This window comes from Colletotrichum jinshuiense, chromosome 1 (assembly GCF_051148585.1).
Source record: "Colletotrichum jinshuiense chromosome 1, complete sequence".
NCBI lineage: Eukaryota > Fungi > Ascomycota > Sordariomycetes > Glomerellales > Glomerellaceae > Colletotrichum > Colletotrichum jinshuiense.
In genome coordinates, this window is record NC_139302.1 from 5,606,411 (window position 1) to 5,628,125 (window position 21,715).

General features: G+C 51.9%; 7 protein-coding genes across 7 annotated transcripts; 2 read left to right on the forward strand and 5 right to left on the reverse strand.

Moving 5' to 3' along the window:
• Positions 1-637: 637 nt before the first annotated feature.
• Positions 638-2,953, reverse strand: EsH8_I_001458 (DUF3176 domain-containing protein; the record flags this gene model as incomplete). Its single annotated transcript, XM_083268871.1, has 4 exons — positions 638-977; positions 1,090-1,894; positions 1,952-2,118; positions 2,172-2,953. The coding sequence occupies 4 exons, from the start codon at positions 2,951-2,953 to the stop codon at positions 638-640; spliced, it is 2,094 nt and encodes a 697-aa protein (XP_083119309.1).
• An 837-nt stretch (positions 2,954-3,790) lies between these two features.
• EsH8_I_001459 (asparagine synthase-domain-containing protein) lies at positions 3,791-5,611 on the reverse strand (the record flags this gene model as incomplete). The annotated part of the gene is made up of 4 exons (XM_083268872.1): positions 3,791-3,862; positions 3,919-4,455; positions 4,507-4,926; positions 4,982-5,611. 4 exons carry the CDS (start codon positions 5,609-5,611, stop codon positions 3,791-3,793), a joined length of 1,659 nt encoding a protein of 552 aa, XP_083119310.1.
• A 1,104-nt stretch (positions 5,612-6,715) lies between these two features.
• On the reverse strand, positions 6,716-7,899 carry EsH8_I_001460 (alpha/beta fold hydrolase; the record flags this gene model as incomplete). Its single annotated transcript, XM_083268873.1, has 2 exons — positions 6,716-7,506; positions 7,578-7,899. 2 exons carry the CDS (start codon positions 7,897-7,899, stop codon positions 6,716-6,718), a joined length of 1,113 nt encoding a protein of 370 aa, XP_083119311.1.
• Positions 7,900-10,898: 2,999 nt separating this feature from the next.
• On the forward strand, positions 10,899-12,062 carry EsH8_I_001461 (3-hydroxyacyl-CoA dehydrogenase family protein; the record flags this gene model as incomplete). Its single annotated transcript, XM_083268874.1, has 1 exon — positions 10,899-12,062. One exon carries the CDS (start codon positions 10,899-10,901, stop codon positions 12,060-12,062), a length of 1,164 nt encoding a protein of 387 aa, XP_083119312.1.
• A 648-nt stretch (positions 12,063-12,710) lies between these two features.
• On the forward strand, positions 12,711-13,931 carry EsH8_I_001462 (uncharacterized protein; the record flags this gene model as incomplete). The annotated part of the gene is made up of 2 exons (XM_083268875.1): positions 12,711-13,365; positions 13,420-13,931. The coding sequence occupies 2 exons, from the start codon at positions 12,711-12,713 to the stop codon at positions 13,929-13,931; spliced, it is 1,167 nt and encodes a 388-aa protein (XP_083119313.1).
• A 3,992-nt stretch (positions 13,932-17,923) lies between these two features.
• On the reverse strand, positions 17,924-19,278 carry EsH8_I_001463 (uncharacterized protein; the record flags this gene model as incomplete). Its single annotated transcript, XM_083268876.1, has 2 exons — positions 17,924-18,800; positions 18,860-19,278. 2 exons carry the CDS (start codon positions 19,276-19,278, stop codon positions 17,924-17,926), a joined length of 1,296 nt encoding a protein of 431 aa, XP_083119314.1.
• Positions 19,279-20,515: 1,237 nt separating this feature from the next.
• Positions 20,516-21,702, reverse strand: EsH8_I_001464 (glutaminyl-peptide cyclotransferase family protein; the record flags this gene model as incomplete). The annotated part of the gene is made up of 2 exons (XM_083268877.1): positions 20,516-20,984; positions 21,050-21,702. 2 exons carry the CDS (start codon positions 21,700-21,702, stop codon positions 20,516-20,518), a joined length of 1,122 nt encoding a protein of 373 aa, XP_083119315.1.
• Between the last annotated feature and the right edge of the window lie 13 nt (positions 21,703-21,715).

Consider the following 21,715-nt stretch of genomic DNA (forward strand, 5'->3'; position numbering starts at 1 on the left):
TAGTAACGTTTAAGCGTCAACCTTCTTGCTACCGTCATCGGCGTCCTGGATTGGATACCGTCGCTCAATTGAAGTGAGAACCAAGATCTCGGGGCGTGGAATTATGATCAAGCTGGCTTGACGCTAGAAACCATCTTGGAAAGCATCACAGACCCCCAATACATCAGTGTAGGCTCTCCGGGTAGGGTTTCCGGGAAATAAAAGGACTGAGGAACATCGGGGCAGTGGCGATTCCTTCATGTTGTCGATGGCGTCTTTAAGGATGGGATCTTCAGGTTATGCAAAAACACATAGACTCTGTGTCCTTAGGGTTGCAAGATGCCCAGGAAAACAATAAACAGTCCAGCTTAACACATACAAAGGCCCCAGTCAATGTACGCTGCCCAACGATGCAGGGGCTTGCAACCAAAGATTGCACAGAAAACCTGAAGGACAGGCGTCACCAGAGATGAGTCTTTCTCTGCAAACAGGCGAACAGATAAAACAGCGCCCCTCAAACACCAATGACCCAAGAAAAGCTGCACAATCTCTTGACGGGTCCAGTTCTTGACACTATGCTCTTCTATGGCGAGATTCGTGGCTCGCGAATTCATTTAAACTCATGCTGAGTACTTTTGCGAGGATTCATAACAATCTGCTAAGGACGAAGGGCCCAGCCACGATCCATCATGCTCAGCTTCCAGGCTATCCCGCGTCCTCTTCTCGCCATGCCGTCGACTTCGTCCTGGTGCGCCTGCGAGGCAAGGCGTTTCTCCAAAACCTGCTTGTCCTTCGAGTCGATGGCCACCAAGGCCGGCAGAGCAGAGCTCTTCACCACACCGATCCCCGCCGCCTTAGTCTTAATGATAGCTAGGGCCAAGAGAACTATCGAGAGCGCGACTTGGGAAGATATAAAGGCAAGCCATGGCCATCGTACCAGGACAAAGGTCTCAGATGCTAGAGCCTCCCCCGTAACATTCATGGTGTCTTGGGCGATTCTGCTTACACGTCTTATGTTTAGTCATTGTGTTCCGAGAAGCGAAAGGCAGAAGGAACCAAAGATGATAGACAAATTGGTGATGCGATGGAGATTATATGGGGTGGTCTTACCTGTTCGACAGACTCCTCGCGATGTTATTTGTAATGTTCCCAATTGACTCGTTGATGACGACCTCCGCCGAAACATTTGGACGCCCTTGGGACTCAAGCGTATCGGCGCCATATTGCAGCGCAGCCCAGTACCGGGCGGGTGCTAGAGCAAGGGCGGTCTGGTCGCCGCTCAGGTCTGCGTAAGAACCATTCAGCGTATACATCAGGCTCTCCTGCATTGACCCGAGCCCTGTTCCGCCGTAAGGGAAGTTAGTGCCGGGTTCGAGGGGATCCCCGAGTGCCGGCAATTCTCGGATGCCCTGGCCACTGGGAAGCTCCACCGAGCCCTCCTCAAGGTCCACCGTGATTTTAAGCTGCTCTCTTGATTCCAGGTTGCCGGCAAACGTCAGGTTGTACGTCTTGACGCAGAAATAGAGCACAGCCTCGGCCGCCCCGATCCGGGCGCCGCTGTCCAACGAGTAGATCACGGTGAAGTTGAAGAGCGACGACTCGTAGTCTAGGTCGGAGGCTATGGTTTCATCCATGCCGCTCAAGCTCACCAGGCCCTGGTAGTAGCCGCTCAGGTTCGCCGAGACCCCGTTGGGAAGCGAAACTAAGCGCTCCAGCGGGGGTTTCGCCTTCTGCTTAGTGGTGACGTTGAGAAATTCCGTTACGTTCCAGAACTTTGAACATACGCTCAATGAACTGTATGCCCGCCAACGGCACTCGCTTGTGGAACACTGCGCTGGGCTGAGGGGGAATTCCTGGGTGTGGTCGTAGCTCATCGCCTCGAAGATGGACTGGTCGATGTAATGCTTATGGCGCACTGAGTGAGTCCCTGTTAGTGCACAGTCTCGCTACGGACAAATAAAAGGGTACATGCTTCCGGAGTAGAGGTTTGCAGTATTGAAGTAGTAAGAAGTCGACCGAGACACGATGGCAGTTCCATCAACCCGCGCGAGGCGAACTGGGTAAGTGACAGCGGACTGCGTCAATGTCGAAGTGAATATCGCCGTGATCAAAACGATAGTCGAAATGAGAGTGGGAGACCTGAAAAGATGCTCAGCACAAGCAACGGCCAGCCTAGAACTAAAACAACTCACCATCCCTTAGTGGTCTTCAGCAACTGGATGCTCCCCCACGGACCCCGACTGGCCGAGTCAAAGTCTTGAAAGTCTTTCAAAGACCTTGGCTTCCGGAACCACAGCCACTTCAGTTGCGAAAGACCCTCGGAAACCGGGACCACGAAGGCGGCTCGTGCCAAAGTTGCCAGGAAGGCGATCAGGGTGTTGAGCGTCAGCCCGAGCGGCCATTCGGGAAGTCTTTGGCCATCGAACCGACACAAGACCCCGGCAAGGGCAGCTACGGAAGCGATGCTGACGAGGCACCATGTAAGCTCTGGTAACCACCCCAAGAATGTGGTTTTCCAAGACTGTCGGCTAGTGCAGACGAGCTCGGATTCTTGGTGAGCCATCTCCGGCTTTGAGTCTGCCCTCCCGGGGGCAGACCAAAGGGCGGAAGAGCGAGAAGAATCGGTCGAATGCCTGTTTCTATCGGAAAGTGGTTCGTACGTCGCGTTTGAGTCGCCGGAAACATGGCCCGCCACGGCCTTAGCGGCTCGGTGGTGTGGAGCTGTTGCTCCGAGGCACGCCGAAGCCAGCGGTATTGCGGGTTCTCTAGACTCTTGCGCCGTAAGAGGCCCCTCTGCTGAGTGATGCGGTCGAATAAGCGGTCTCATATCGTCACGAGAGAGTTCCAGTGACTGATTTCTGCTGGCGAAATCATGTTGAAGTTGGCTTGGGGACTGACATGAGGAATAGCGTGTGTTGTATGGCGGCGGTCCATCATGGTTTGCTGACGCCTGGGACCCTTGGTCGCGTTCCATGTTGAGTAGCACGGCAAGAAAATGAGCTTCGGGTCGAAGCAAAGTGAGGGCGCCTTGTTTCTGGTATTGTTATCATTGGAGGTGAGTGGGAGAATCAAAAATTTCAAGGTCAGAACAGCAACAATGACAACTGTCGAAGACAGCAGATCCATCACATTTCAACCGTTGTGGGTTCGTCCGCAAGGCAGCAGGGCCAAAGGATGGTGCAACACAGCCATTGCCGCCCCACTGGAAATGCCGTGAGAGGTCAATTGTGATCCTGGGGCCTTAGGAATACGGTAAATAACCGATGCAGCTAAAGCCGGAAATGGGGCTTGTTTATTACTGCAAGGAACATAGAGACAGGGAACAGGTTCCTTGAGTGGCGCCATGGGTACAGCCGAGGAAAAGATCCGCAACGCTGTGCTGCGGCACGTTAGTTAGTGGCCAATGTCTCACAGCAATGCCATCGCCGTTGGATGTTGGGCCGCAAGTGATCCATCCCAATGAATGGTGACAAATGGCATTGAAGATCCCGACCTTATGGTTCGGCTGAAGCGCTAGCGAGGGTAAATGATTGGCACTGAAGAGTGAGTGAAAGCTCCTGAGGGAGAGATATTTCGGTTTTGTCTATCAAACATTTGTTTCGATTCGACTGTCTTCTGGCTCAGACTTGCCTTTACGACGTCATTGTTGGAGGTCTTTGCATGTGTAACCAAAACGCATGCTGCAAGCAAAGGGTTACTGCAGAACAGAAACACGCAGTTGCTGGCAACAGGGTCCAGGTGGCCGCCAACTCGGAAGTATCTGTGTATCATCATAGCCAGCCTCAGGAAGCACTAGCAACCCGAGTCGAACTCATGGGGCAATGAGCGTCGTCCCCTTCGTTTTCCCGCTCTCCATCTTGGCAGTCCTCGAGCCAAACTGGATCTGTTTAGTGGTCAGCGGTGGTTATCAGTCTTGCTGGCAATAAAAAGGCTCCTTACTGCTCTCTTCTTCTCTCGGGCAACTGAACTCATGCCTAGTGCTTCAGCAAGGAGTCTCAAGACTCTTTTTCCGGGCTCAATCTCCAATTCTGCCTCCGAGAAGCCAAAATCGCACTTCTCCCAGACGGGACATTCGACAGCCCATTTGACGAATTCCTCGTCGAGATAAGGGAATCGAATCTCACGGCCCCAGTGAGCCATGGCTCTGTCATCGCGCCCCAGGTTCCGCTGCCCAAGCCGGCTAACGTCCAGCTTGAGTTCATCTAGGAGACCTGGATAGCCTCTCCTCGAGAAGGCGGTGGCATGCCGCACGTAGCCGCCAAAGAGCTCATCGGCCCCAAGCCCCGAGAGCAGGACTCGAGCTGGCGTGGCGTAGTGAGAAGCATCATCAGAAGGGTGACTTTGGGACATTCCGATGCCGCGGGCGGCGAAGTAGAGGGCGTAAGCGATTGATAGGTCCATCTCGGTATTGTGGGGGTACATTAGGGAGATGACCTGGCTCCGATGAGCAAGCACTTCCTGGTACGGAATATCTACCTGTCTCAAGTCAGTACGAGCATGCATTGGGTGCTATGTGAGAGAATATACTGCAATGAACCTCCAAGGGCGCGTCGGGCATATGGTCGTCAGCTCGGCGAATGACTTCCTGCCCGTTATCCTGTCCGGGCACGCCTCATAAATACTGAAGCCATCGGTAGCGTTTTCAGCCTTCGATGCAAGGCGAGGGTTCTCAAACGCCACATTAATCAAGTCAATGCCTTGACCAGGCGGCAGCAGATCGCTTGCCATGCGCGCCAGCACTGTACAATCCAGCCCGCCCGAGAACAGGACAGAGACCCGCGTGTCATTGATTGAATCGTGCGCCGGCGGTGCAGGAACGTCCAAGACACGCAACTTGAGCGATTCCGTCAACTGCTGCCGAATGGCCAGCACCGACCGCGACGTTGCTGACAGCGGTAAAGCTTGCGGGGGTGGCAGCGCCGTGTTGAAGACAGCAATATTGAGAACCTATGGCAGTAAGTAGCACAAACGCGAGAGATCTCGAAGGAAAGACTTTGCTCACCGTCTCCTCCTCATCTTTTTTCCACGGCTGTAGTGCAGGGGATAAACTCTGGTCATTGCTCCAAGCAGGCAAATCCAGCACGTAAATGCCATCAGCCCAAACCTCCGCCCATGCCGGCGATGTTCTTTCAGCAATACTGGACAGCCTCAGGCCTTCCTCTTGATTGAGGAGCAATGAGCGTCTTCCCAGGCGATCACGGCCATAGTAAAGTCGGGACGAAGCCGCGTCAAAGTAGACAAACGCGAAAGGGCCGACGATACTGCGCAGGACATCCAAAACAGCTTCACCATCGGTATTGCAGCCACTAGCCGCCAGGAGCAAGGCAAATATGGCCTCGCCATCGTTCCCTTGAACGGGCGCGCCTGCAATCTTCCAAGCCTCGCCATTCCAGCAGAGAACTGACCCCGAGGACGCGTCGTTGAATGGCTGCTGAGTGACATGGTCACCACGCAAGGCCAGCACTGTCGAAGTGAAGCTCAAGACCACAGGCTCTGCATCGGATGGATTGAGATTCACCTGACGCTGTACCTCTCCAAGATGATCCGGGCCGCGATTGCAGAGACATGTTCGAGTATCCGTGGGAAGCGACTGGAAGCCGTCGCGAGAGACGACCACGTGAATCCCACACATTGCGAGACACGCGACACCCCGCGATGCGCTTCTCCAGCAGTGATGCTGGAGGGCTACTAATGTTGCGGCTTTGTCAAGAAAGACAATAAGACGCGCGGACGAACCGTTGGTTACGGTGTAGGATATCGACAGTACAGGCCGCTTCACGGGAATGAGTCTTGCTCTGGAAGCACCTGACGCAACCTGAGAGGAGCTGGCGGGCGGAATTTGTTCGGGAAAACCATGGGTCCAGATATTTTGTGGCCCACAACTGATAGCCCCACCATACGGGCAATCCGAACCCACTGAAGCCCTGAACCAGCTAGCACTATAGCACCGCCAGCATCCGTGAGACTGACCACCCCATGCCACTACCATCAGTTGACAGCAATGAATATCTGTTCATGATGATGATGATGTCGTTTATGTCAATTCTAAACTGAGTTTTGATATCATAGTGTTATCCCAATGTCTTGTCCGTCTTTTAAGACGGCTACTCCAGTTCGCAGAAGTGGTTGCAGCGAAAAGAGGAGAAGCAGGAGTGAATAAGTTAAAGTTGAATTCAAGTGGCTGCTATTTTAGGTACGAGATTTCCTCCACAGATGCCGTGTAGTATATGTTGTGAGTTCGTGATAAAACAACCGGCATGGGCCACACGTCTCAAAATGCAGCATCGCAACACCAACAGGAGCATCATGGAAACACTCCCAACAATTCTACAAGAAATCTAAATACTCTGGAAAGGCGAAATAAGGAAAAATCAGACAGTTTATGTCCATGTATCTATTCATGGGGTAGCGAAAATTCTACCGATATAATACTAAAGAAGAAGAGAGTAAGGGGGAAGCTATCTAACTGCCTGTGTTGCGGACCTCGTTCAACTATTGGTCGTAGTCCTTATTAGGATACCCGGATCGTTCCATAATTAACCCTTTAGAAGCTGGCTTTTCTCTCTGCTTCAAGTGAATCTAACACCCCTTGTGGTCGATACGCATAGTCTTTAGTAGCCATCATGCGCCTATTGAAGAAGTCGCTACAATCGTACTACCAATTGGCACTGGGGCAGACTAGGTCAGCTGGTGGTTGCAGCTGCGGCTGTGATATAGCTTGTTACTTACCTAGGTATTAAGACTCGGTTCCTCGGATACGATTAAACACGTCGCGGGCCACATCCCACTCCGTCGCCCAAATTGAGTTATGATCTGCCCCGTCGATGACCCTGCAAGAGAACTGGATGACATCGTCGTCCATGCCGTCTCGGCTCCAGCAGCTTTTAAACCACTCCGGGCCGACTGTGCCAGGGTCGCCAATCATGTTGTCCATCTGGCTAAAAAAGCACTCTACAGCCAGGCACCGATCTTTCTCGGCTAGAACGCGCCTAAGACGAGGCACTAAGGTGTCGTAATCTCCCCAGTCCGCCCATCCGGATACACCCTCCGTCTTCTGCATTAACAGAATCGACTCATTAGATAAGCCGTTGATAGGGTTGGCAAAGATAAAGTCGGCCAATTTGGGATCCAAAGCCTCTGCAAAGGCTACCGCCGGATTGGCAGCGGTAGCGGCAGCGGTAGCGGCAGCGTCCTCTCCAGCTGGCTGAGTAGCGAACCACCGCCCAAAGGCAGATGTGAGCCCAAAACTGGTCTCCAATATGGGAGCGGAGACAACGGAGAATAAGGAAGCAAGCTTATCCACCTGTCCCAGCAGGGACCTGGGAAGGGCGTGCGTTACTGACATTTGCCAGATTCGAGAATGTGAAGGGTGAATCCATGGAGCCCCAATTACAAGACAGGCATTATCCGGATATAGTATTTCAGGATAATGGAATATGAAATCCAAGGCGTATACCGTACCGGCACTTTGCGCGCCCAGATGCACGTGGCGGATCTGTAGGTGCTGTAATAATGCGAACATGGCCTCTGGTTATGCCGGTCAGCCGCGAAAAAAACATAAATAAAGATGTGAGACAAAACAAAATGGTTATGTTTACTACGCCAGAAAGCCAACCTGTCCTCTGCCTCTATATCAGGTGTTTCGCCAAAACCCGGTCGGTCGGCGTTGATGATACGGACTCCATATTCTTTGGCCAGAGCATCCTTGGCTACGAAAATCATTCGAGACCCCAGAAGAGGCCCAAAAAAAAGAAAGACCTTTTCCGCTTGGGGATTCTCCGTGTTGCGGTACCCATAATCTGCGTATGAAATGCGAAGAGCCTCGGGGCGCCCCTGAGCAGGATCCGCGGCATACGTGAAGACTCGGCTAAACCGTTCATCAGCCAGTAATCGTTCCACGTCCTGGTCCTGGACAGCCATTGTGGGTAGACGGAAGCCGATGGATACTGGCAACAGCTAGCTGGCTGCTGCCTTACGAAGAAATATGATTTTGTTATTGATGGAAATGCCAAGGAGAGGGGGAAAATGGAAACACTATTTACCTCGGTCTATAAGGAGAAGGAGATAACAAACATCACGTGACAATTTGACCTTCAATCTAAGGTACTGTGCCGTCTTCCTGCATAGGTATGTCGACGCCAACACATGCATTGCAGTTTAAAAATAGGCAGATGCTGATCGATTTCGCTAGAGTGGTGTGGAAACCGTGCCATCCTCGCGAGCTGGATTGGTTGATAAAAACCTAAGACAAGATGGTGACTTGGTATTATCCAAATGATTATATCTTCAACCTGGCGGGCATCGATGGCCGCTAGCCATGCCGTTAGAATGTCGAGATCTGTTACGTGAAAGAGAGGGGTTCAAATCGTCAACGATTACATTGCCACCAAGGAGCTTAGTGTAGGTGGAATTTCAGATGATGAATCCATCCCAAACGACTCCAGAGAACAGGCAAGGTTTTGCCCATCACCCGATCTTCAAAGAGAATATAAACCAACGTGAAATGCAAAGAGAACACGCTGGGTATATATGAAATTGCACCAGAATAAATTTTGTGGCCATCGCCGTTTACCGTCGCCGTTCACCTGAGCACATTTTGTGGCCCGCCGGCAAAGTGCATATGAGACAAAGCCGACTTCTGTCGTCCTCAGGCTGATTGCGTATGACTGACGCAAGGCCGAGCATTGGGAAGAAACCAGAACATCAGACGATCCTTCTTTTCAACTGGCTTGAAATCGTGCCCTAATCCCAAGTGAAATTAGCTGACAGCCTGCATACTCAATCACCGGTGGTGCCGAACGATGCGAACTTGGCTAGGCGGGGCATGTCGTGATCCTCCAATATCGAAATAATGCCATTTAGAGAAGATACGTCTGAATTTCATTACTCATCTGTCGAAGAGGGAGCCTTTCTACGAGGCGGTGTGGCATGTGACGTCCTACTGCTTGAGTTCGGGATGAGTGGAGGTGGCAAGGTTAAAGCTCTAACTACCGGCAAGGCTGTTGACATATGATACGATGAAAACCCTAGAGAGATTTCGTTTTACTGAAATTTCATTGGACAGACAGGATGACGGTAAATATTGATCAAGATATTGAACTGCCAAATAAAATCTCAGTGTATGTTGGACCAAGTTCGGTGTATTGATCTAACCAAAGGACATGAGGTAACAAGATAACTTACCATTCACCGACTCTTCGAAACTCGATGAAATACTCAAATTAATAAATTAAGCCGCAAGAAGAAACGGTCCGTCGTAGTGACCTTGCTGCCGTTGTCTTATTGGGGGAGAGGAGGAAATATCGTATGTTGTCTTTGCTTTAGTCAGATGAGGAGACGAACCAAGCCGGAACATCCCAAGTGATGAAGAAAAGGATAGACAATGAGACAAATTCTTCGGTATCTTAGGACTTTCGTCTTGTATATGTGTTATGTGGTAAATACCAACTGGTCGATTGGTGTCATCAACCCCTACCTTGTACTTCATTCAACCTTCTACCATTTTCTCAACACAGGTGCTATCAGACAGAAATAAGTTAGAAAAGCACATGCCCCACATATTATACAAGCCACAAATAAAGATCCACCACAGCCACACAAAAGGCATGAGCCACACGTCTCAAAATGCAGCACCGCAACACCACAGGATCATCATGGAAACTCATCCAACAATTCTACAAAAAATCTAGATACTCTGGGATGGAAAAAAGAAGTTCCGAATCGGGGAATCGAACCCCGAGCCTGTCGGAAATCACGAATGAGAGCGACAAATGTTAACCATTACACCAATTCGGATAACTTGTTGAAAGGACAACATGATGTTGTGTATATGAGGGATTTGTGCACTAGATCAGCGGAGCACATGCCGCATATGAGTGGGTCCCTTCCGTAAGAGGTTAAGCTCGTACGACGGCTGTTTTGGGCCTTGCGACTGCAGGGGGTGGTTGACAAAGATGAGGGATCCGAGCTGAGATGAGACAGGTTTTGGCGGGCAAATGTCCACAAGACTTTCACCAACCCTATGTGTCTCTGAAAACTCCCACATGCAAGAGCAATTTGAACAGAGGGAGACCAAAAAGAGGGACAGAAAGCGCAAGATTTCCGATGAAGCGCAGAGATTTGCTTGCAACCCCGCCCTTTTGAGTGAGTCTGTGGCTGATGACCACTGTGGCGTTGTGGCGTATACTCCGTCACCGTGAGCCGAGAGTAAACCGTTCTGAGGGGCATTGTTTAGATAACACCTTGCAATGTTCTTAGATCAAATGAATGTAGCACCGGCAGGTTGTGGTTGGGGACTGAGGTCTTCCATAAGGTTCCGCGAAATGGCGAACCTTGAGGACGTGGCATTTTCAGAACTATCGCATACGAACAGTTAGAAACTGGGCATATTCTTGTCCTCTGAATGACACATTTGGTTACCTGGGTAGACAGGTAAGACAAATGAAAGCTCGGAAGTTTCATGACTGACAATATACTGTCTAGGCCTTCCCTCTCCCATTATGTTATTGAACGCGAACGCGACAGAATCTTGCCTCTATTTGGTGACTTTTGTATGCACCAATCGCGCCAGGTCTTCTTTGTATCCCGACACATTCTGGGATGGCGCAGTGAATGACGGAATGAAGCGGGGTTCGTGGGTAGTGCGGCATCAACACCCACGCAATTGACCTTGCCTTTCCGGGGAGATCTGGGGAACTACCTAATCGCGTGATTTCATTGGAACTTCAATCGCAAAGACCTGAACTTGGCAGCTATGGTCAGCTCAGTGTTGGCCGACAACATCACGCCACCGCCCAAACCACACCATCATGCGATACTTTCATCATCGTCGGCCCAGCGTGGAACAATAGTAAAATGCACATAAAAAGATCATTTTTCTCTGGAAATCAGGACGGACGCTTATGAGCCTTGTATCCACAATGGCCTCCAGAAGAACATGCCAACAAATATGGCGCATTCAGCCCACTCAAAGCGTCATCAGAAGCCGAAGCATCACAAGAACCGCAGCAACCGCCAAACCCCTGCCGATAGCGACAATCGCCCTCCCGAAACCCCGACTTACAACTCCATGCCGGTCATCAAGTTCTTCCTCATCTCAACGTCAAACTCGCCAATTCTCAAGTCGTTCTCCTGAGCCGACGCCGCCCGCCACCCCGAAATGGATCCCGCCGAGTGACCCCACTTCCCGACCGGTGGTGGTTCTTGGCGCAGGGGTCCTCGGCCGCCGTCTCGCCGTAATGTGGGCCTCGACGGGCCGTCCCGTCGTCCTCCACGACATCGACCCAAAGGTGCTGTCTTCCGCAAGTGTCTACGTCGGAGACGCCCTCACAACCGTCTGTGCAGTGCGCGAGACCCACCCTGGCCGTGTTACGACAAGCACCCTCCTGGAGGAGTCCTGTGGCGCAAATCCTTGGATGGTCATCGAGGCGCTCCCTGAAGACCCGGAAATTAAGCGCGAAATGCTCGGCAAGGTCGATACACTGGTCCCGGAAGACTGCATCCTGGCGTCCAATAGCTCGACTTGGCCGACTTCGGCTCTACGGACTCTCATCACACGCCCGGAGCGCCTGCTGAATACGCACTACCACCTCCCGCCTCGTAACACGTACGTCGAGCTAATGACCTGCGGCGTCACGGACCAGGCTCTCATGCCCTTCCTCAAGAAGCAGATGGAAAGCGTCGGTTTCAACCCGCTCGCCCTCCCGCACGAGTCTGTGGGGTTCATCTTCAACAGGATCTGGTCTGCCGTCAAGTCGGACACGTTGAGGGTTCTGCAGGCAGGGCTGGCATCCCCTCAGGATATCGATATGCTCTTCCGCGATTTTTTTCATGCGGAAAAGGGCCCATGCGAGAAGATGGATGAGGTTGGTCTCGATACGGTGTGGCAGGTGGAGCGGAACAGGGTGAACATGGGTGTCGTGGATCCAAAGAAGGCGGGGTATACCGACTGGCTTGAGGAGAACTACATCACGAGGGGCAGATTGGGGGAAAAGACGGGAGATGGTCTGTACTCGGCCGAGGAAAGGAGATTATTGGCTGAGAAGAGAGCGCTTGCAAAGAGCTCGTATCTGAAGTTACGTTGAGGTAAAGGCCATGATTCTTTATGGTAATTCATGAACCAGACACTAATGACAAAAGGCGAAAGTGCAGTGAGTTTCTTATGACCTAGGCAAATTAAATATGATTAAGAGCACCCAGAATGAGTTTTAAAGTTCATTGTTAAGTCTGCATCGACGAGAGGTGAAAACTGAGGATAGCGAACTAGGGAAGGAACGTGCTGGCATCGGAATCACCTTGAAATGGGGAGTGCTGCCTACACCAGGGACCTGCCTCCCAACTAGGGAAGGTTATGCCTTGGGCAGCAGCGGATTGTCGTATCCGCATCAGAACGTCGCCGTTTCCCTCATTCACTCTGGTCGTCTGGAACTAAAACTTCCACCTTTCTTAAACAACATCGGATGCTTCTTCCCCAGAACAATAGGCAGCATCCTGTGGCATCAGAGAGAACTATTGCGAAAGAAAGCATTGCGGAATCAAAAGTTGCAGGTGAGCCGGATATTTTACCTGCTTTTGTGGCACTGTTCTGGGCGAATCTGCTTCATCTCGCCATATTTTCTTCAAGGCTGCCAAGCAGCCCGGCCCATTTTGATGAGCTACCAAGCTAATTATCGCACCATTCGCAGTGTTATTTACATCCGGATACCACGCATATCAGCTTAATCGACGAAAACATGGAATCTGGAACAGCCACAGCGGCCGATCTCCCTGCAGAACCCGATGAAACGATTTGGGAATGCCTCAAGCCAACGATGTCGCCGCTCGCATGTGGAAAAGCCTTCCATCTCGACCCTAGGGGCGACCTGACTCTCAAAGTGGGCGGGATAGTAGACGGCCAAGCCCACGAGTTTCTCGTATGCTCGAGATCAATCGCCCGCTTCTCCCCCGTCTTCAACTCCATGCTGTTCGGCGGGTTTGCAGAGTCGGAGCCCAAGTCAGATGCCCCCTGGACCGTGGAGCTCCCAGAAGACCGCGCCTCGCCTATATTCCTTGTCCTCAGCATTGTCCACGGCCATTTCATGAAGATTCCGCAGGCGCTGAAGCTGGAAGAGCTGTATCATCTGGTCGTTGTGACGGAGAAGTTCGACATGACACAAGTTTTGCATCCGTTGGCGGCAACTTGGTTCCAGCCCCATAAAGACAGTACCTCTCTCGAAGGAATACAGTTTGCCATATGCATCGCCTGGGAGCTTGGACATGAAGAGTCCTTTCGGCACCTTTCCAAGGTTCTTCTGCTGGAGTCATCTGTCAACGATGATGGGAACCTCCTCGACAGCAATAAAACCCCTGTCAACCTACCCGCATTCATGGAACCCCTTGGCATTCTTGGTAATATCCAATTCCCGGTGTTACAATGGTCAACTACTGAGAATATTTCTACAGACGGAATTGCTCAAGCCCGACAGAAACTTATTCAATTTATAACCTCGCTATTCAATAATGTCATTCGGATTATGTTAGAAGGGCGGGGATGCCGCGCAAATCGGGCCCAACCTCAAACATTCTACTACGGAGCACAAATGGTTGAATTCAAACCAATTGATTGTTGTAGCATGGCCCTCGGCCAGCTCATTCGAAACGTTGAACGCATTGGTCTACAGAAAGTAAATCTTTTGCAGAGGACGAAATCCACATATCTCGGAAGTGTCGCCAACTTGTCGTCTTCGATCCAAAACATCCCTTTGGAGCGCGAAGGATTGCACTCAGACTGCAATTATTTGCTCATAATCAAGGAAAAGATTCTAGAGCGCATTCGAGACGTTTCTATTCCTGTGCAGGATACGCATCTGGAACGCTTGCGGAACCAGGCTAAGAAGACCGGTATTTTGTGGAAGAGTTTGACAGGACCAGGAGGAGGCGAGCCGTCAAGGAAGAGAGCTAGAGAGGACGAATAAAGAAATTACAAATATGGATTTGGCGAAGGGCCAGAAGAATGATTTAGGTGTCGCTGATGCAGACGTTGCATCTGGGACATTTACAGAACGAGCCCAGGAAGAGCGGGTTTTCTCGAACAGTCCCGGGAATGTCACAAAATGAAGGAATCATGCAGGGGATGGCTGGAGGAAAATAAACTATCTGTTACCCAAGTACACCACCTCCGTCCGGCTACTCATTATAATGTGGCTGCTTTTGAGAGATTGCGGTTCTCATTCATCGACTATCCGTCCTCGATCACCGTAGTATTTTCCTCTTCAGCAAGTAGTTCAAGCCTGACACTAGCTCTTCAGCCTCTCATCATCAATTAAATCCTTGCAGCGCATCTCTCTATCTCGATCCCGTCCAGGTTCTCGTTCCCGTCAGTCTCGCCCCAGCCGTCCGACGCGGTGTGGTACGTAAGCTACAGCGTTGCAAACCATATCTCGCAGAAGTTTCGTCCGGAGGACCTTGAGGACGTGGCGGTATGCCGTCGCTACCTCGTCGACACTAACAATAACAACACGCTCTAGGTGCCAGGGCATCAAGCACTTCCGATATAGCTTTCACCCCGGGTTTACGTACCATCTCTCGGCGATCAGCAGCTATAGTCTCAAGCGTTTCCAATGCCCAGCCGAGCTTGGAAGAAAAATCGCCCACAACCTGATTAGCTAAATGCATCAGCAAAATAAGTTTTACGGGACAAGTAACCATTTCAGATGTCTTGCCTTTTTTTTTTTTTTTTTTTAAACCCTGCCAAAGACTGGCCTTCTAATGATGAATGGATATGGATTGAAGTGAGGTGAAGGAACTTGATAAAGTCGTCCTGAATGATATCCAATACCTGAGAGTAGACCCTCAAGTCAGAGAAGCTGCTTGTTCGAATCCATCCACATCATTTCAACTATTATTTCAGCAATCAAACCCCAGTCAGCAGCATCACTTCCTCTATGTGGAGTGCCGCAGAGAACCACAGCCTTAACACGGGTGATTATGCTGCGGAAGTTGTCGTGCAAGCTTGAGTGCATACAATGAAGAGCCCGGACACTGCTCAGCGGAGATGTAAGAGACAAGGCAACAGGAGGGGCAGTGCAGCGGGGATATAACCGAAAGTGGTGTCTTTGTGCGGGGGAGAGTACCATACGCTGTGGCGTCAATTGATACCTATGCACCTCAATTAATTTCAATCGGCCATAAATAAACAAGGCGTAGTCTGCGAGTAAACTGGTCTGGGTGCTATTTGGACGAATAATGAGGAAGACCTCAGGGAGAATGAATTGCTGGCATATCGGAAGCCCCCGTTCTGATTTTATGCTTCATTCCGTGAGACAAGTTTGTCGATGCAGAAATATGGACGAAAGAAACAGTGCCGCACCTCCATATACTGGCCATATAACATAACACGCGAGGCAGGCAGGCTCTTGTGGGATAGGTGTGATTTGGGTTATGGCCTCTCCATACAATTTATTAAGTGTTTGGATTGTGGAGAGAGAAATGGTCAGCAGGTTTTATGAATGTTGGGGTCTCTTCTGCTTGCATGGTCACTAAAACCTCCCACTTTGTGCTGGTAAATGGCGTTTAAAGACAGTCTCAGCAACATGCAGACAAGAGGGGAACATGAGCGGGCAGAGCCTCGTTTGGTTGTCCAAGCATGTGTGACTGGGAATACCTGCAGATAGCTCGGTAAGTGCTATGCTCGCTCAGGCTCCTAGGTATGTGGCGAGGACAACGTCACGGGGCGCCTTGCGTGCACATTGCATGGTCGCTCATATTTCCAATTGGCACCATCCACTGGACGATGCAAACCGGGGTGTTTGCCCACCAGTCCGCCTTCAGTCTAGGAAGGGTTCCCCTCGAAATACTTGCAGCTGCACTGCATGATGAAAGCCTTGCATGCATTGTGTTCCAACTTCATAGGTTCGAGATTCCATAGCCTGCTTCGATACAGTGCATTCAGCAAAGAGATGATCGGTTTGTCGAATGACTTGTAATGGGCCAAGCCCATGTTAGATCTCCGCATGGTGTCCCGACGCATGGCATAGAAGGAGACGCTGGCCCAGCACCCTCGATGGACTCTGGGTTCCACCAAGTCCTCTCCGTTCAACGTCTGGTATCGAAATGGCAGAGATAGTCGGTGTTATTGCGAGCTGCGTCGCGCTTGGGCAACTAGTTGGCTATGGACAAAAGTTCGCAAAAGAATTACGCCAGTTCTCCAGGTGTTCCGGCTCCCCAACAGAACAACTGCAACGGTGTGCAAACCAGGCTGCCATGTTCTGGGGTACGATCGGCACCGCTGAGTTAGCCCTCGACAACCACTGCGACCAGCACCGCGACTCCCCTGTTCTTAAGTACGTGTCGAGCATGCGTATATTTGAGCAGTTTGAGATGGACGCGAAATTTGTCAAACGTGACTTATCTGATGCCATCGAACGCCTAAGGAGTTTGACAAGGAGCAGGCTTACCATTGTCAGATTCATCAAATGGCTTCAGTACAAAGATTCGGTTTTAGTTCCGTTTCCACAAATGGAGCTTCTTCAGAACTGTTTTCAGATGGTAGCTACCGCCGTTAATCTGGAAGCATGCAGCCTGACAAGGAAGAACCTGCTGCCAGACGCAATAGAACAGGAGAAAAAGCTACAGAAAGAGAAGTAAGAAACATAAACTCCAATCTCCCAACTGACTGCAATTCGCTGACGAATGCCTTGATAGTAAGTTGTTAAAACAGTTGCTCAGGGATCTGGTGAGAACTATACAAAGACTAGAGACACAAGTGGACCGGACGCATCAATATCAGCATCCGGTGGTGCAGCCGATGTCATCCAGAACCTCGGCAAACAAGGGACTCGAGGCTCTTCTTCAACTGGGAGTAAGCATGGCGGAGACTGGAGATGTTCCCAGAACTCCCAAAGTGTCCCCATCATCATCAGAATCATCCCTGGAGACCATGGCGGTATGTAAACAATCAAAATGCGTTATGCAATCATTTGCTGAAATTTGTGGCGCTAACAGAAGTCCCAGGTCCCTCTGGAAACAATATCCCATGCCTCACTGCCCCGAGTGAATAATAATCGCCCGCAAAATAACAACTCCTCGGACTGGATTCCAGCTCGCAACAAAACTTTGAGAGTCGATCCTAGTAAGGAAACAGATGCAACCAGCGGATATGTAACATCTGACGATGGCAAGACAACATATGCGACGGCCATTGTCTTAAAGAATCTAAATGGGAATATAATATCTATGGTTGCGGCGAACAATCTAGGCCTGGCGGTTGAACTTCAAACCGATGACGAGGTTATCTGGATCGCATTTAGGGATGGCATTCCGAAGAGAACTATAGGTAAAGCGGTGCTGGTATGGAAAAGTAGCGAGAGAGAAGTCGGCATTCCACCGCCAATGACGTTGCAATTTTACGTGATGGAAAGTTGCACACCTTCTCTGATATTCGGAAAACCATTTTGGGATGGCAGCATAGATAATTGGCGGAGAAACACGGCTTAGCTAGTAACTGTATTTAGGTGTCTTCTATAGGAGGTGGGAAAGAAGTCTGGTTTTGACCTGGAGGTTGGCACTAAAAGTGAACTTCTGAACGTGAGAGGCGCTCTTGTGGTACCATTGTCGATGTCATTTAACAACTACAATATGATTTTGGACCTTCTTTCTTATTCCCCTAGTAGTATACCAATCTTTGTTATCATTGTATAGATATATAAGTAATTAAGATATTTATCTAGTTAAGAGTAGTACCTATTTGTATAATAAGTATTTACTCCTTACATTTCTTATCATTCCTTCTCATTTTACTTCAGCGCGGGGAAAATATGTCAACAGCTGCTCTCAGGGTTGTGAACAGCCCCTCTCAGAAACCGCATGGTCCAATTTCATGGCCAAAACTTCACCAATCATCAGCCACCAGCATCTTCGGGTAAATCAGTACAGGCAGCGTGGACAGCGGGGATGGTGTCGGCGCTCCTCAGACTCCGGCCGGACCAGCAGGGGCGGATGATGGAGAGTGCTTGGCAAGCTTGAAGCCCGGACCGTGGCGGCTACCAAACAGTGAGTCGGGTACGGCGGATGCAGTGTCATCGCCTGGCACCGACGCGGAACGCCTGGTGCCGTGCTCCGTGAAGCCGTTCTGGTGAAGGGCAATGCTTTTGAAGTCTTGCGACACCTGTTGAAGTGATTCATCATTCCAGTTTCCGCCACCCTGCTTCACTCCTCGACCCTTGCCTCGATTTATTCCATTGAGTGGCTTGCCGTTCGTCGATACCATGAACTGGATCGTGTCATCACCTTCTGCGTGATTTTCGATGTTGCTGATTTGCGTCTCCAGGAATGCATCAACATCGGAGGCGAACTCCAGGGAACGCCGTAAAGTCTTGGCTTGAGTCTGAAGCTTGTCGAACAAGGCCTGATCTTCTGCGGACGCTGCCATAGGGTCGGCGCCCAAACGCTCGCTGACTCTTCGCTGATGCTTCTCGAGACTGGCCAAGGTGAAGCGCATGTGGTGCAGACAGCCCTCTAGACCTTCGCTGAGTAGCATCCCCGAGTTTGAACTTGAATCCTGGTTGCTTCCGGGACTCTGGCCGTCCTCAAAGTAATCTGCCTGGATCTTTTCGATTTGCTGGGAAAGCAGGGTGCAGAACTGGAGGGCCTTCTCGGTTCTCCGTCGTTCTTCTTCCATGTAGTGATGAGCCGCAGTATCTGGATTCGGACCAGCAGCAGTGCGTTGCGTCAGGACTTCTAGCTTCTGCAGAATATCCTCTAGATGAATCTCCAAGTCGACGGTCGTGGTCGCAATTGACTCGCGACAGGCCTTAATTTCTTCGGCACCAGCAGCGGATGCGCGACTGGAGAACACACCGTTGGTCAGCAGAGTCGGCCGAAAACGAGGAAGCGAGATGTTTACAGGTTTGCGACGCTGAGAGCGACGGTTATAGTGGATTTGTATCCAATCAGCTGCTGCCGGAAGCCCTCGATGCCGTCGCCGCTGCTGCACTTGAGCTTGAGCCAGTCGCGGAAACTCGCGCGGTCAACGCCGGACCGGGAACAGCACGATAGAAGCTCCTTTTTGACGTCGTCGCAGGCCCGCCTGCACTGCTCCAGCGTGAGCCTGAGGGCGGTAAGGTCCACATCAAGGCCGAGATCGCCCGTTTCGGAGAGCCTTTGCAGAATCGAAGTCAAGCCCGCAAGCTCCGTCAACAGCTCACGGACTTGGTGCGGTTGGGAGCGGAAACTCTGAATCGTGTCATGGAGTGTTTTACCGGACTTGAAGGCGAAGACCGACAGCGCTACAAGGCCCGAGGCCAACCCTACCGGTTCAGCCATCAGACTGACGGGTTCCGTTGTTCAGTGTCGGGGAAGAAGGTTGCCGGACCGTACGATGCGGGGACCAGGATATATAGTACGAAGTAAGCGCCGCGGGGCAGAGGCGGGGCACGTCAAATCGGCCGCGCAGTTACGATGCATGAGGATATTCCGCAGCCCAGTCTCGGATCAGCGCTCAGTGAGTTCGCTGAGTGGTCGATTATTCCCGCTTAGTCAACTACTCTCGGGGATCTGTGGGCAAATGGTGCTATTACCAACGCGTTGCATCCAACCCACTGTGGTCAGAGGGCGAGCGTACAACCAACAGCGCAGGACGGCGCGTGCAAGGCTTGGAGACCTGATAGCGGGCGGCTACGGAAACGCAGCGCACACGGAATCGCTAGGGGTCATCCCTGTCTGGCTTAAGCCTCGACGCAATAAACTGGGTGGTTCGCACTTTATGGTGGGGCTGAGAGGGGCAAGACCGATGAGAAGCCAGGATCGACTACAGGACGACCGTCGTCGGGTTCGAAATTCTCAGGGACGACGCAGTTCGCAGGACTTCATAGGTTCGCGCAGCATGGCAGAGGTGCACACAATGTGGTTTGATCCCTTTAAACGTAAGGCATGCTGTATGCCATTGAACTAGGCAAGGGCTGCGTGTGCCCAGCCCTGAGCCTCTCAACAGGAAGATCTAGACTACGACCTGTCTGGTGGATTATGATCCTTCGATCCCGTATACGGGCGCCGGCCGGGCGGGGGACGGTTTCAGGGTTCTCTGACTGTAATATGGCCGCGCCCGTCCGGGTGGAGTAGCGCGCTTCCGGGACGGCTTACTAGCAGCACACTTTCATAGGTAGTAGCATAATTAGGGTGAGTGCTTCCTGCATTTTATAGACAAAACGCTTCAGTGAGTTGAGAAGGCTCGGATTTTCGGAATTTCATCGATGGGATGGCCAGCAAAAGTAGCGAGATCTGCCCTTTAAACCGCCCATTGTCATCAGCAATCCTCATAACGCGTCTGTCTTGTTCTCCGTTTCTACCCTCGCCTGTCAGCTTCGCCGCGGCCGTCGAACATGGCGCTGTGCCAGCGCCACCTCGCCGACACCAACAGTAATAAGCGCTCTGTGACATGCTCTAAGAGCGTGAGTGCTAAGCGTGAACGCCGCCTCAGGGCCTGTTTCAATCACGGTCGAGCGCGGCGGACGAGTTTTGAATGAATAAGTGATGAAATTCTTATATGCTACTTTTGGATCGCCTACTCCGGCAGTACCTCCATCATATCAAGCCATTCCATGGAAAACGCCGTGACAATCCTCGTCCAGTCCCTCACCGTGGGCATGTCAAGATGCTCACCGTCGTCCTCCATCCTGTGCCACACGTCGGGGAAGGGCGACGGGATCATGTGGAGGATGTTGACGCCCTTGGACATGAAGGGGACGTGGTCGTCGCCAATACCGCTGCGCCCAAACATTTGCGGGCTCTTGTTCACGTCGTAGAGGAACGGGTTAGCGGGCTTGGTTTCCAGGACGCCGAGGTCGCGCATGCGCTTCTCGACGTTGGCCATGGCCTTGTAGGCCCAGTGGGTCGACTGGAAGTACGACGGGACCCTGGGGTTCGCGGAACCCAGCAGGTCGAGGAGGACGAAGACGCTGATCTGCTCCAGCGGGTTCTTGTAGTGAGACATGGCCGGGTTGAACGTCCTCTCCCACTCATCGGCCAGTGACCTGCGTGAAACAGTTAGCAAATGAACAGCGGTCTTTCATCACCCAATCCGACGGGCTCGACTCACCTCGCGCCGTACAGCGAATCCGTGTCGGTCCAGGACTTGAAGGCTTCCTCGCCGTCCAGGAGCAGGATCTGGAGACCCATGTCCATGGGGACCGTGCCCCCGAGCTCGCCGAGGGCGACCATCTCGTCGTACATCTGGCTCATGAGCGGGTCGAGGGCCCTCGCGACGTGCAGCAGCATGGCGCAGGGCGCGGCGCTGTCGGTGGCGCCGATGAAGCCCTGGGGCTCAATCTTGCTGTCGTAGTGGGCCACGAGGGTGAAGTAGTTGGCCTGGCCGGGCTTCGTCCAGGGCGGCTCGCGGCGCATGATGAGATTCTGGAAGGGCACGTCGGCGTTGCCGGTGGCGGGCGTCTTGTCCGTCGAGTTCTGCCACTGGACGGACCATTTGGGGAGCGACTTGGTGAAGAAGTCGACAAAGTGCTGCTGGGTCTTGAGCTGGCCGGGAGTGCCGGGGACCCGGGGGATGAGGATGGGGGCGAGCAGCGGGCCGTTGTGAATGTCAAAGTCGGCCTCGGAGACGCTGACGTTTCGCAGCGCGGCTTCTGACAACGGCTTGTAGGCGAATACCGAGGCGGCGAGAAGGAGATGAAGGACCGCGATCCAGAGGCCGCGGGCTTGGCCTCTCACGGGAGGGAGGCGGCCGATGAGGGCCATGGCGGGCCGTGAT